The sequence below is a fragment of the Penicillium argentinense genome (genome assembly GCF_028826775.1).
Source record: "Penicillium argentinense strain IBT 30761 chromosome Unknown utg000003l_segment0_segment0, whole genome shotgun sequence".
Lineage (NCBI taxonomy): Eukaryota > Fungi > Ascomycota > Eurotiomycetes > Eurotiales > Aspergillaceae > Penicillium > Penicillium argentinense.
This window is the reverse complement of record NW_026622662.1, coordinates 1,665,908-1,678,310: the sequence shown is the minus strand read 5'-3', so window position 1 is coordinate 1,678,310 and position 12,403 is coordinate 1,665,908. Positions and strand designations below refer to the sequence as shown.

At 54.2% G+C, this 12,403-nt stretch overlaps 5 protein-coding genes across 5 annotated transcripts; 3 read left to right on the top strand and 2 right to left on the bottom strand.

Annotated features, from left to right (window-relative positions):
• Positions 1–1,316: 1,316 nt before the first annotated feature.
• Positions 1,317–1,565, top strand: N7532_002736 (uncharacterized protein; the record flags this gene model as incomplete). Its single annotated transcript, XM_056615230.1, has 1 exon — positions 1,317–1,565. The coding sequence occupies one exon, from the start codon at positions 1,317–1,319 to the stop codon at positions 1,563–1,565; it is 249 nt and encodes an 82-aa protein (XP_056478202.1).
• Positions 1,566–2,492: 927 nt separating this feature from the next.
• N7532_002735 (uncharacterized protein) lies at positions 2,493–3,372 on the top strand (the record flags this gene model as incomplete). The annotated part of the gene is made up of 2 exons (XM_056615229.1): positions 2,493–2,655; positions 2,711–3,372. The coding sequence occupies 2 exons, from the start codon at positions 2,493–2,495 to the stop codon at positions 3,370–3,372; spliced, it is 825 nt and encodes a 274-aa protein (XP_056478201.1).
• A 933-nt stretch (positions 3,373–4,305) lies between these two features.
• Positions 4,306–7,811, bottom strand: N7532_002734 (lipase family protein; the record flags this gene model as incomplete). The annotated part of the gene is made up of 2 exons (XM_056615228.1): positions 4,306–7,416; positions 7,479–7,811. 2 exons carry the CDS (start codon positions 7,809–7,811, stop codon positions 4,306–4,308), a joined length of 3,444 nt encoding a protein of 1,147 aa, XP_056478200.1.
• A 245-nt stretch (positions 7,812–8,056) lies between these two features.
• Positions 8,057–9,464, bottom strand: N7532_002733 (lactate 2-monooxygenase; the record flags this gene model as incomplete). The annotated part of the gene is made up of 4 exons (XM_056615227.1): positions 8,057–8,394; positions 8,472–9,114; positions 9,178–9,199; positions 9,256–9,464. The coding sequence occupies 4 exons, from the start codon at positions 9,462–9,464 to the stop codon at positions 8,057–8,059; spliced, it is 1,212 nt and encodes a 403-aa protein (XP_056478199.1).
• A 2,243-nt stretch (positions 9,465–11,707) lies between these two features.
• Positions 11,708–11,887, top strand: N7532_002732 (uncharacterized protein; the record flags this gene model as incomplete). Its single annotated transcript, XM_056615226.1, has 1 exon — positions 11,708–11,887. The coding sequence occupies one exon, from the start codon at positions 11,708–11,710 to the stop codon at positions 11,885–11,887; it is 180 nt and encodes a 59-aa protein (XP_056478198.1).
• Positions 11,888–12,403: the final 516 nt, after the last annotated feature.

Below are 12,403 nucleotides of genomic sequence, written 5' to 3'. Positions count from 1 at the left end.
CACCACCTTCCCAAGTCGTGCAAGTCCGGGCTAGTCGCAGATCAAGTGTCCTATCGTGATGCAATGATTCACCTCGATCATGTTCCTACTCAGTACACTAGAGATGCAAATTGTGGTCACAATTACCATTTACCATTTGAACTCCCCAGCAATCCTGCATCGCTAGCCTAACGGGAGACGTGAGAGATCAGATGCGGCTGCATGCAAGTGCCATGTGTTCGTCAATCCATGTGGCGAGCGCTCAGCATAATGGCAGTGCGTATCGAGTGCAGAATACGTTGAGCTCGTATGGCCCCACCGACATGTGACGGAATCCGTGGAACACGAAAAAAAAAAAAAGGTAAAAAGGGGCCTCGCGTGGCTCTGGGGCCCATGCCCCGGATGATCCCCGATCGATCACCAGGATCCGGGCGAATCGCTGAAAGGGGCAGCCCAGCCTGACTCAGGGATTCCTCACTCGTTGCCTTGTCGTGCCTTGTCGTAGTGCCTGGTGCTAGACTAGGGTGCGGCGCAGGTGTGAGATGCTGGTTGCATTTGGGGTTGGGCTAGGGGCTGGAACTTGGATGCTGCAGCCGATCCTAATCCCCAGCGAAGAAATTGTTCCCGTAGTCGCAAGGAGAAGGATGCTCGTGTTTAGGTTAGGGTTTGGGGCTGGGTGCTCCTTGTCATCACCGTGTATTAGCATCATCACCACTATGGAGTAGTAAGTGTAGACACCGACAGCCTGGACCGGGCCACACCTTTCCCGCAATAAACTTCTGTGGCTGGGCACACGAGAAGGGAAGGAAAACTCGACAGAGTTCTGACAGAGTTCGGTGGAAATGAAGAGCGTCGATGCTGCCCGTGGCACCGGCCGCGCTGCCATGCCCCAGATCCAGCTCCCGCAGCAGCCGAGCGTCACTGACGACCTTCCTACGAGGGTGTCCGGACAGGTCTGGACCCCCTGACAAGTGTGGTACTCCAACGACGGTGATGGCGCTCTCCACCATCTCGCGACCCCATAAAAAGTGCGGCGATTACTCAGGTGTACTCAGGAGCCGCATCCAATCAAGCCGGATGGAATCCTTACACCGGCTCTGGAGGAGCGCTAGTCGATCCCGAGCGAAATGCCGAGGGCAAAGGGTGGTTGGTGGATTTGGAAAGGCCGATCAGGGGATCGCGGATCATCTAGTCCTCCATACAACATATACCTTCAGGACATACAATATCCGTCCTCTGCTTGAAATTGAATCCATCAATTAATATTTTTATACATGACTTGATACTCGAATATTTCCTTTCGCATCTTCTCCTCACCCTATACTACATCCTCTGACATGCACGGAGCAGGCGATCCCGACCATGTTGGGTGGAGCTCGCTTCCACGAGGTCGGGACGGCGGGCCCGTCAACGGCCAATCCCTGAGCGTGCAGAAAGTGCACAGACGGACACGCGGTATTGTGGTACACGACGAAGATCCCTTCTGGAAGATCGGCGATCGCTTCGACTGTCCATTCTGGTCGCTGGCCACGGTGGGTCGATTGGATCTTCAGGGTGCGATCGACGAGATATTCGCACCTTCTTAAGATAGTAACCATGGAAAAAGCATTTGGCAGCCAAGCATCTACACCGGGAATTGCAAAGTGTAAAGAGAGTTCTCCCAGCACCGACCAGCGGGTAGCTTTGCTTGTACCACCTCGACAAGGTTGCCCTAAGCGAGCCCACATGGGCGCCCGAGCGCTTGGAGCCGCCACGCCGTCATCGACCGCACTCTGAGGCGTACGACGATTACACCGTTACCATACTCGGGTTATGTAAGGAGGATTTGGCCCCATCGGAGTTATGCACGCATCGGGTTAGCCCCGAGCGTAACTTTGCACCTTCCGTTTTTGATTTCCCACGCGACACAATCCGGGGCCCCCAACACCGAAACGTGGGAGAATCGGAGGTGTCAAACAGCGTAAATAATCGTGACAATATTCTAGATATTTATTCTGGTCAAACAAAATGCATCCATCGCACATCCAAAGCTCCGGACACATGTTCATCTCTCAACAGATGAAACGATCGACAAGATCAGTTCGGTGCGATCAGCCGTTTATGGGGCTGGACGTGATGTGACAGGTAAGCAGGATCTGCACTAACCGGAGGCGAGGTGAGCAACGGGGACTTTCCGGCCTCCCATATCGGGCCTAGCGGACCCACAGGGATTGCCCATCCCAACACATTTGTAGTATTGTCGCTGCACTTTCAAAGCATGTACGTATGCATCTGGACCCGTTAATCTCCGTTCCCTTGAATATTCTATTAATCAAATTAAGCTTTGGAACGGACTGTCTCACCTTTTGGTAAATTACTGCCTCCACTTCCCCCCCGTCGGCATCGTCCGCTGGCGATCATCCACGCGAGATTCCCGATGCCCGCCTCTATAAACCTCGTGTCCCTGCTCCTTCGGTCTCCCTCCCACGACTTCCCATCTTTACCCCCACACTCCCGGCAACGGTACAGACATCATGGATCTGGCCAATCTTTTGCACGCCGCCCCCAAGCGGGCTTGTCCTGAGGAGTTCAAGCGCTCCCCGCAAGCGCCTCCCTCGCCGCCAGTGGAAGAGCAGCCCAAGTGCTCGCTGCCTTCGATCACAGCTCTTCTCGAGGGTGCCGACGGTCACGCAGCTAGTAAGTCGCCTCAACATTCTCATACAATATCCTGAATGGGTCTAACAAACCCCAGAGCGCCAACGCCTGAGCCCACCCGCTCACCAGCGCGATGCTCGCTACGACACCGTCCATCTCCCCCCAACACCACCACTGCGCCCCGGCTCCGGCTCCGGCCACAGCCACAGCAGCTCCCCGATCGAGCACAAGGAGCAACACCACCGCACCTCCATTTCCTCCACCGGCTCCGCACACCACCACGGGCCCTACGCCTCGCCCGCCCCCAGCGTCGCCTCCTACAGCTCCGACGCAAACATGTACTACACCCGCCCACCACCAACAACCACCACCTTCGCACCCACCATCTCTGCGCCCATTCCCCAGTCTCTCCCGCAACAGACCGCGCCGGCTCCTGCGCCCGCGCCGCAGTCTCAATCGCCCTCTCTCATCTCGCCTGTGACTCCGGCCTGGCAACACCACCACTACTTCCCGCCCTCAACAGCGGCACCCTACCAGCAGAACCATGACCGGTATATCTGCCGAACCTGCCACAAGGCCTTCTCCCGCCCCTCCTCTCTGCGCATCCACTCCCACTCGCACACGGGCGAGAAGCCCTTCCGCTGCACCCACGCCGGCTGCGGCAAGGCCTTCTCCGTGCGCAGTAACATGAAGCGTCACGAGCGGGGCTGTCACTCTGGACGACCGGCGCCACCAGCTGCTACCGCTCTAGTTTCTTAGATGCGGGTGATGTTTTGCGGTGATTTCGCCCTCACGGTTTCGGATGAGACTGGTACTATTCCAAATACCCTGGTTATGGGCGTGATGATGATGGTTGGCGTTTTTGTGTTTTATGGCTTCTGCCGTGATACCCTGGTTTTGTTTTTCGGATTTCCTACGGATGGACTTGGATTGGATTGGATTTTCCCTGGACGGGATATAGATGGCCCTGATCTGATCGTAAATAAAATTACGAGAAATGTATTATTCTACGATTCACCCAACATCCTCACATCACGTAGTATTCACCAAATTCTCCCTATTAGCCATGTCCACTTCTTCTGGTGATATATCCACTGCCGTACGTCGCTGATGCAGGTTCGTGTCTTATCGGGGTGGGGTGTTGAGGCATTTTCGGGGTTGGTGGGTTTGCTGGGGGTGGTTTCAGTCTTGAGGGGTTGGATGAACCGTGACGGGGGTAGATTCATCCTTACTCGTAGTGGAGTATAGTTCGAGTCGCATTTCTTGTTTTGCCGTTGTTCTGCCGGTGGGTTTGTTGGCTTGGCCGGTGACGTGCTTGTTGAGGTAGGGGCTGGTTGAAGGTTGCTCGGGTTGGGGATATCCGGTGGCGGGCTCGGTGTACTACAGGGGTTGGATGTTGATCTATGAGCTGATGCTGATGTAGTCGGCGCTATGAGGGATTGGAAATGATTGTCTACTGTGTCTATCTATGCTATGCTGATTATCCATTCGGATTCATGCCCAAAAGAAACCCTAGTTGGTGAGCTTCATTCGGAGATCCATTCCCTGTCCAGAACCATATCCAGTCCCAATCCATATTACCCCAAATCCGATCTATGTCCATATCCACGCTTCATATATCAACGTATATCAAATCATAAAATCATCAAAAATCATCAAAAATCAAACATCACCACAAACTAGCCCGCGAGGTCACTCATCAAGAACTCCCCTTGCCAACGCCGCAAGACTCGTCTCATACCGTGCCGGATTATGATCACTCAACATACCACCCGCAAACCTCAACTCGCCAAAGAAAGCATCCACATCCCTGACAAAGCGCATCTGCACCCTCGTCGCCGGCCGCCCAAGCCTCGGATACGAATCCGCCGCACTAAAGTCCGGCGCCGGCGTAAACGCCTCCCGCTGCAGCACGCGCATAGTCTCAACAACAAACACTTCACCGGGCGGCATGAGTTTCGGCGCCCGCATCTCATCCCGGAGGAGGTTGAGCGTTTTCCACGCCCAGGCGTCCTCGCCGACCCCGTCGCCGGCATTGATGACCAGCGGCGGCTGGTTGACGTAGAACTTGTGGATGATGCTCTGACGCAGGGACTCGTGGAGACGGTTCCGGATGTGCGATTTTGCGCCGCCGACATCTGTTTTGAAGGCTGAGGAGGCTGTGTGCATATCGTGCAGGATGCCGAGTGATAGACTCGGGACCACGTCGCCTCCGTTCACGATGGTTGTTATCAGCCCCCTTGTTGCGAGGCGGAGGAATGGCGACATCACGGCTGGAGGACCGTAGGCGTAGACGTGGATTGGGCGGCCAGTGGGAAGGTTGTAGGTCTTTGGCTCTGGGCTTGAGGCGTGTAGACTTGTCTCGCTGTCGACAGCTAGGAGGCGCGGACACGGAGCTGGTTGATACGAGGCTGTCACGAAGGACGTCCCTGTGGCATTGGGGTTTGGCTCGGAGATCATCGTTGCAAGGAGGGCAGCGACACCGCCCCCAAGGGAGTGTCCGCATAACACGACGCCGTAGTCGGCAAACTCTTCTAATGCTGCGCGGAGGGTAATCATTACCCTTCCACCGCCACCTTCGAGGAGTCGCTTGGCGGATGCGTGCATCCCCTTGTGCACCTTCCAGTTCTTGCCTTGCCATTCCAGGTCGTCGTAGTCGCATGTCATGTCAGTGAGAATATCCTCGAAACCCCACGTTCCACGCAGAGTCAGGACGATGGCTTTGGAATCATGGTCGGCCGAGAGATAGTGGACGAGTGGGAAGCCGCTTTCCGTCTCGCCGGCTGCGTTGGAGCCGCCGGCTGGATCGACAAAGGAGGAGAGCAGGATCGTCGACGATGGAAGGCCCGTGTGGTCGGAGAAGGCGCTGTGCTCGTGGCTGTCGGATGTGATCTGTGGGAGAGTCTTCAAGTTTGAACCCTTCGGCACGCCCATGACTTTCAGTGCACTGGCGCCGTAGGAAGCAGAGGAGAAGCGGCAGAAACGCCGGATGTTCTGGACAAAGTGTCTCACTGGGAAAATACCCGGAACAAGGCCGTCGCGATTTAGAGCCTGGATGGTATCTGTGTCTTCGTAGGCGCTTTTGCGTGGACGATGGGCGAGAAGCAGCGATGTTTCTGAGCCAGCCGTGGCGACGGAGTACATGCTTGGTGTATACGATTGAGACCGTCTATGCAGCACCGAAGAGCCGGGTCGATGGTCATTGACCGAGACCGTGCCATCCGTTTCGGATCTTGTCAGAGACATGGAACTGCTGCTGCGGACATGGCGCGTTGTAGCCGGGGATCCAGGTCGTAGTTCGCCCGCCCGACGACGCGAAAATGCATCCGTCTGAGTTAGAAGACATTCCTGGCTCTTTTCACGGACAGCGAAGTGGCCTGCGCGGGAGTTTGTGCGGCCGTGAGGATCCCGAGATGGGATGGGCCTGGCTGGTGTTCGAGGAGATTGGGGTGAGCCTGGGTAGGGGGATCGTCGTAGTCCTCGGTTCGGGGCTGGAGTACTTGGTCGATCTGGTATTTCGCTGGTACGTTTCCTCTGCTCTGCGCGATTGGCAACCTCTCTTGCTGTTGCGTCCTCGACTGAAGCTGTTCCTTTAGCAGGCTTCAGAGGAGGACGAATGGTAGGGATTCCAGATGGAGTCGGACCTGGTAGTTTTGAGGCCGGCTTCTTGGGCGCAGGTCTTTTCAGTGTTTCTGACTTCTCTGAACCATTTGTCTTGACTCGCTGTGCGAACTTCGAGAGTGAGTTCCGTCCGAATGGCGGTTTTTGGGTTTGGCCGTTGGGCGGTTCGGGGCTGGATACATGTCGCTTGAGGGTGGAGTTGCTGGAGTCTGAGTGAGACTGTGTTTGCTGCGAGCGAGGCCCCAGATGTGTTGATGGTAGTGTATGGGTTGGCATTGGCAGAGGGCAGTGAGTTTGGTCAGAATCAGATGAGCTCGCATCATTGGGAAGGTCGTGGGGCCGAAGCTGAGTACTCTGGGACTTGTTGAACGCGGTCCGGAAAACGACTGTATGCCTGGGAAGTCGCTGGTATTCCGGGACATTGGAATTATCATAGTCGTGGTCATGATGGAACCGTTCCTCAATCATCGTAGTGCCAGGCGGAGCAGCAATCTCGGCCATATCGTCATTGAAGATGTCGACCGTAATTGTCCGAGCAGTCAAAACTTCAGATTTGATCGAGGCGTGACAGCCTTGAGGTAGTTGACTCATGATATAAGCCTGAAGGTCTTCATCGGACACTTGTTGTTGACCATCTAAAGTAATCGAGAGTCGAGATCCGGCAAGGGGATCAATGCTGGATCGTCGATGAACCGCATCAAAAGACTCATCACCATTGCCAGGCATCACGAAAGAAGCACTTTCCGGTTCGGCGGGAAGTTCCTCGCGCTCTCCATTCGAAAATTGCAGCTGATGCGCCCCGACCACGTCGGCCCTGGCACCGTTGTCCAGAATGACCGTATCCCAGACGATCTCATCCCCGCCCTTTTCACGCAGCGTTCGTTCAGTTTTCTTTTTGCCCCATCGCTGTAACAGAGCAAAGCCAACAGATCCAATGAGTAAATCTCCCACGCCAATATTCTCGGCATCGGCATTGGAATCTACAGACCGGAACTCACGCCGGATGAGCGTGATGATAGCTGCAATGGCTCGGGACGACTCGGTCGAGCCTAGGATCGCATCTAGAGTCGACAGAAGTGCCTGGGAGAAGTTGGCCACGGACGCTAGCGTCGTGGAGGAAAAATGGAATGTCGCCGCGGCGAAGAAAGATGCCGAGGTTACAGTTGTATGCAGGGTAGCTAACTATGGATCTATATCAGCATCGGGGCAGAAAATAGGGTGAGCTTGAAATGCAAGGGACATACACTTCGTTCCAGCAACGACTCGGCCTCCATCCTCCCGTGTTCGTCCCCGCTACGAATGGCCACATCTCGCCCGGCGCGCGTTAGGATACCTTCGATCAAGGCGCGGCCTAGTTCGAGGCTGGTGAGGGTGGTTGCTCGCGCGCCATCGAGAGCCACGCCGCCGAAGAAGGTCCCCACGCGCAGCGAGAGCGAGGTCGACTGGGTCAGCAGTGATACCAAGGACGCGACTGGCCGCGGGAGCAGCGTTGTACCCGACGTCGCGGGAAGGTGGGTGACCGCGGGGGCGATCTGCGTGTCGTCGGGGTTATTTGCAATATTGTTGGGAGCCTCCATTGTGAGCCATGGAGATGAGCGCAACGAGGTTACCTCTGGGTATCTAGAGAATGTTCATTGACTCTACCTTGAGTAAAGTATAAGAAAGCAAACAAGAAGTGGCGTGTAACCCCTGCCCGATTCGCGCTCACATGTGATCCGCGTTAAGGGATGACGTACCGGTACTTCGGCGCCAGCCAATTTACAAGGCACTCCCTGGTACTACTACTCACTATGGCCTGCCTGTACAACCCGAGTCTAGACCACTACATCATCGCTTTGACATCGCCCGCGTGCTGTACCTTGCGGATCAGTTCTCGGTTACAGTCGCCGACCGTCCGGATGCCCGCCAGGCCCATACTCTGCCAGAAATCCGCCAGCAGACCCTGCAAGACCTGGCGTGCCCCATTGCGCCCTTCAATTCCGAATCCATAAATGACTGGGCGACCGACCAGCACCGCCTGCGCACCCAGACACAGTGCCTTGATGACATCCACGCCAGTGCGAACGCCCGAGTCGAACAAGACGGTCATTTTGTCCCCGACCGCGTCGACGATCTCGGGGAGAACATCCAAAGAACCAATGGCCCCGTCGACCTGCCGACCTGAAGATGTAAACAAATGAATTAGCACCCGCTTATCACTTATCATGTTGGGAATCGAGGTGGAGATGCACACATACCGCCATGATTCGAGACCGCAATGCCATCGCATCCATACTCCAACGCCTTCCGCGCGTCATCTACGTGCTGGATCCCCTTCAACACAATCGGACCCGTCCAATGCTTCCTCACAAAAGCGAGATCCTCCCATGTATGCGGTCCACTGGCAACAACCTGACCAATCCACGCCCGCGACGCCCCAATCACATCACCCTCCGGCGTTGACCCAGTCTCCTTCGCAAACTTCTCCCTGAACACCGGATCGCTAAACCCGACCTGGCACCCAATGCCCTTGATAAAGGGCACGTAGGCATTATCCAGGTCGGCCGGCCGCCACGCGAGCGACCACGTATCCAGCGTAATCACCAAGACCTCGAAACCGCTCGCCTTGGCCCGGTTGAGGAGCGATAGCGTGATATCGTTGTCTTGCGGCCAGTAGAGCTGGTACCGGCGTCTGCCATCGCCGTTGGCTGCAGCAACCTCTTCGATGGTGCTGCTGGCTGCCGTGCTCATGGTGTAGGGGATGCCGACTTCTTCACAGACGCTTGCGAGCCCGGTTTCTTTTTCCTCGTGGAAGATTCCCTGTACCCCGATTGGGGCCATGATGAGTGGGTGGTCGTATTTTTTGCCGAAGAGGTTGACTGACACATCTTGGCCGTTCATCTAGATCATGCAGGTGTTAGACTTGTCTCTGTAGATTGGAGAGTTTGGAGAGTCGGAACTGACACTGCGCATCATTCGCGGGATTCTACATCATTCTAGTGGTTAGTATTTTCAAGCATCAACTTGAGAGGAAAGACATACAATTTCCACTGTCGAAATGCAAGCCGATTACTATCCATCGTCGCCTTCTCCCCCGCCCCGCCAGCGACATAGTTGAACGCCCGCACACCCATCGTCTTCCGCGCCTGCTCCTCCAGCAGCCGGGGATCCGTCGTCACACTGGGCAGGATACCCGCCAGGGCTCCCTTGCCGTAGATCTCGGTCTGATAGCTTCCGTACGTATCCGACATAGTTAGAGCAGCTTGGATCGCTAGCCCCGTCAGCTACAGAGATGAAAGGGGAGCTTGCGAAGCTGGGGTCGACCCCGGATGGGGTAGGTGGAGTCGGTCACTTGATGGACCTCGGTCGACGATGGGTCAGGGGTATGTCACCACTATACGGCAATACAATACAGGTCAATTTAGGCTCGGGTACTGACCGCAGCCCTAATAACCAAGGCACTATTTCGGTCTCGGATCGAGGCTGGCAGGTTCTATTTTCAAGTCTGCATTTCGGGCCATTTGCGCCTTTTGGAATGGATTGTGCTGCAAAAGGCGGGAATGTGCGTCTAGCTGCGCGGCCGGCAATCGACGCGATCGTCGCGGCTCGAGAATCGAGGCTATTGATTGCCGTAAAATTGGATCTTAGGTAGTTGTAGCTCGAGGAGGGACTTATCTACTCGCTTAGTTTTAACATTAAGAGATTTATTGGGTTGTTTTTTTCATTATGCATTACTCTGGCATTCAAGCTTCATTGTGCATTATCCATTTACCTCAAGTCCAATTGATTAGGATATGTATGAGTCGTTATCTCATGCGATGTACACATTCGCCAGGAGAAGGATCTGCATCCCTTACAGGTGCTCTCTCGGACTAGGTGACAGATGCATGTTTCGAGTACCAGTCGAGGAGCGGGTTGTTTTAGTTAGCACTGGAAAATCTACGTCTTTGAGGATTTTGATTCTGTAACGATCTTAGTAAGACACTAGAGGAAAAGGAAAGGCCACCTTTTGGTGAGGACGTTGGCCCAGGTCAAATCGGTAACGAGTAGAAATCCTTGCCATGCAAAATTCCCAGAAGGTGTGATGTATTGGGTGAACGGCTAGGATACTCAGCTAAGTTAGGCTGGTGGGTTATGAGTCAGTATAGCAATTGAGCAGCAGTGTTAAAGTACTTGAAGGAGTCTTTTACTTACCAGCCACAGGGCATCGACACAAGAGATGGGCAAAGATTGCTTTCATCATTGCACTGATTCAATTTTTAATCGTGACAGTGACTGTCCCTGAAATGAGAAGCTTGGATCACTATCTATTATTCTATTACCATCTAATACTTCCTAGTACTGGCTGGCTTTCACGCGAAAGTGTTCTCCATAGGATCAAAACGCGTCGGACATGGACGCAGGAAAGATGGAGACAGAAACATAGCTACAGTTTTATTATCAATCATACGATATGCCCTTGAAGATCAGTGAGAACGAATCTCTCTTGCTGACCGTAGCGCAAGGGAAGATGAGATAGGAATTAAATAAAGTGGTGACTATCTCGGGAGGTCAAATCGGGGCGGGCTTTAACGGTATTCTCAACTGTGGGGGGCAAGGCGGCCTGCGAAAGAAACGAATCTCGTTAAATCCACCAATAATGAATCTAATGAAGGAATCATTGAATCTCAAACAGTTCCAGGTGAGACCTCAACTGAATCCTCAAACCTCGTACTTCAAAAAAAAAGGACACTTTGTGTTTTCTCATTCTTGTCATCCAAGTCCCCATCTGCGGTATTTATGCGCAATGTGTCTTGAATCATTTTGCCTGCGTACGATGTCTACCCACCGCGCGAATTGTGCGTTGTTGAAGCCGGATATTCTGGCGCGTTCTTGGCCACTTCATTCAATAATGGTTGGTGGCACACTTCTCTCCGAGCACTTCACCTCGCGACTTGCGATCCGCAGACGGGCATCATCATCATCGAGTACAAAATGAGATTCCAATTCCCTTCTCCCAGGCTCATGCCCTGAGTTACTCGCTCTGCATTTCGTCGGATGCCGTCCATAACGACACCTACCCAGCACCGGTCATTTGGCTACTGCGAGAAGCCTGTGCGAAAAATGCCTCATTCAAAGTGTGCAGGCAGTGCGTCGACGACTAAAGATGTTCGGCCCCTGCTGTCAACCTGGACAACAGATTACTGGCTAGGCAAGTCTATATAGAAGCGGGCCGGTCTTAACACTCCGCGCTGTCTGATCGGCTGCACTGTAGGCGATTTCTCCGCCCTATGGATTCTTCAAACATACTACGCTCATGCCGATCGCAGAAGCGTGCCACCATGGGCCAGGAAAGCTGGTCGGCGCGGCACCGGAGAAGAATCGTTTCGAGGATGACAGATGTTGTAATGCCGCTGGCCACTGGAGTGTCCCCGCCTGGTCAGCTATGCAACTCCAAGATCGCAAGTTCGCCATCGAACTTACTTGAAGCCATCATGATGGATCCCATGCCAATATGAGCATGGTATGGATGGTGGCTATTGAAATGGCCGAGAACATGATGGACTACCACTTGACCGAGGGCCAGGTCAACCTGGATGACCCACAGTTTTGGGTGGCCGCAGTCATGTCGATCGGTGCTGATTCCTTGCGCCGTTGCCGTACAACTATCTCCGCCTTCGCAAGTATGGGATAGAGTGTCATTAAGCGTTTGGGACGTTACCGCCGAAAAGAAACAGAGGCAGGGTTATTCGGGGACTGACCGTGCGATGGAATGCGGAGTCCACTTCAGAAATGCCAAAGTTCGCCGACTAGTGGGACAGTGTGGGTACCCACTTGTATGTACTGCTTCCAGTCGGAGTATTCCATTTTGAATGCGAATTCTCGAGTTTGCTAGGTCGATAACAGTGTTAGCAGGATTTTCCATGGATAGTTGCCTTTGCCGAAGTGGGTTTGGGAAATGGCCGCTTGAAACATGAAAGAGCCTACGCTGTAGCTGGAAGGAAGGAGAGCTGGGTAGACTCGGAGAAGTCAAAATCGAAGGAAAATAGTCGCAAGAAGCACACTACTTTCCGCTGAGTGGCTGGAACAGGAAACATGGAGTTTAATCGAAGAAATGGGTGACAAGAGTAGCCCTTCAGAGGCCAAATGAAGTGGACGCATCGACCGGTGCTGGCCGGAGGCCGCAACATCACCTCGCGCTTTCCCATCG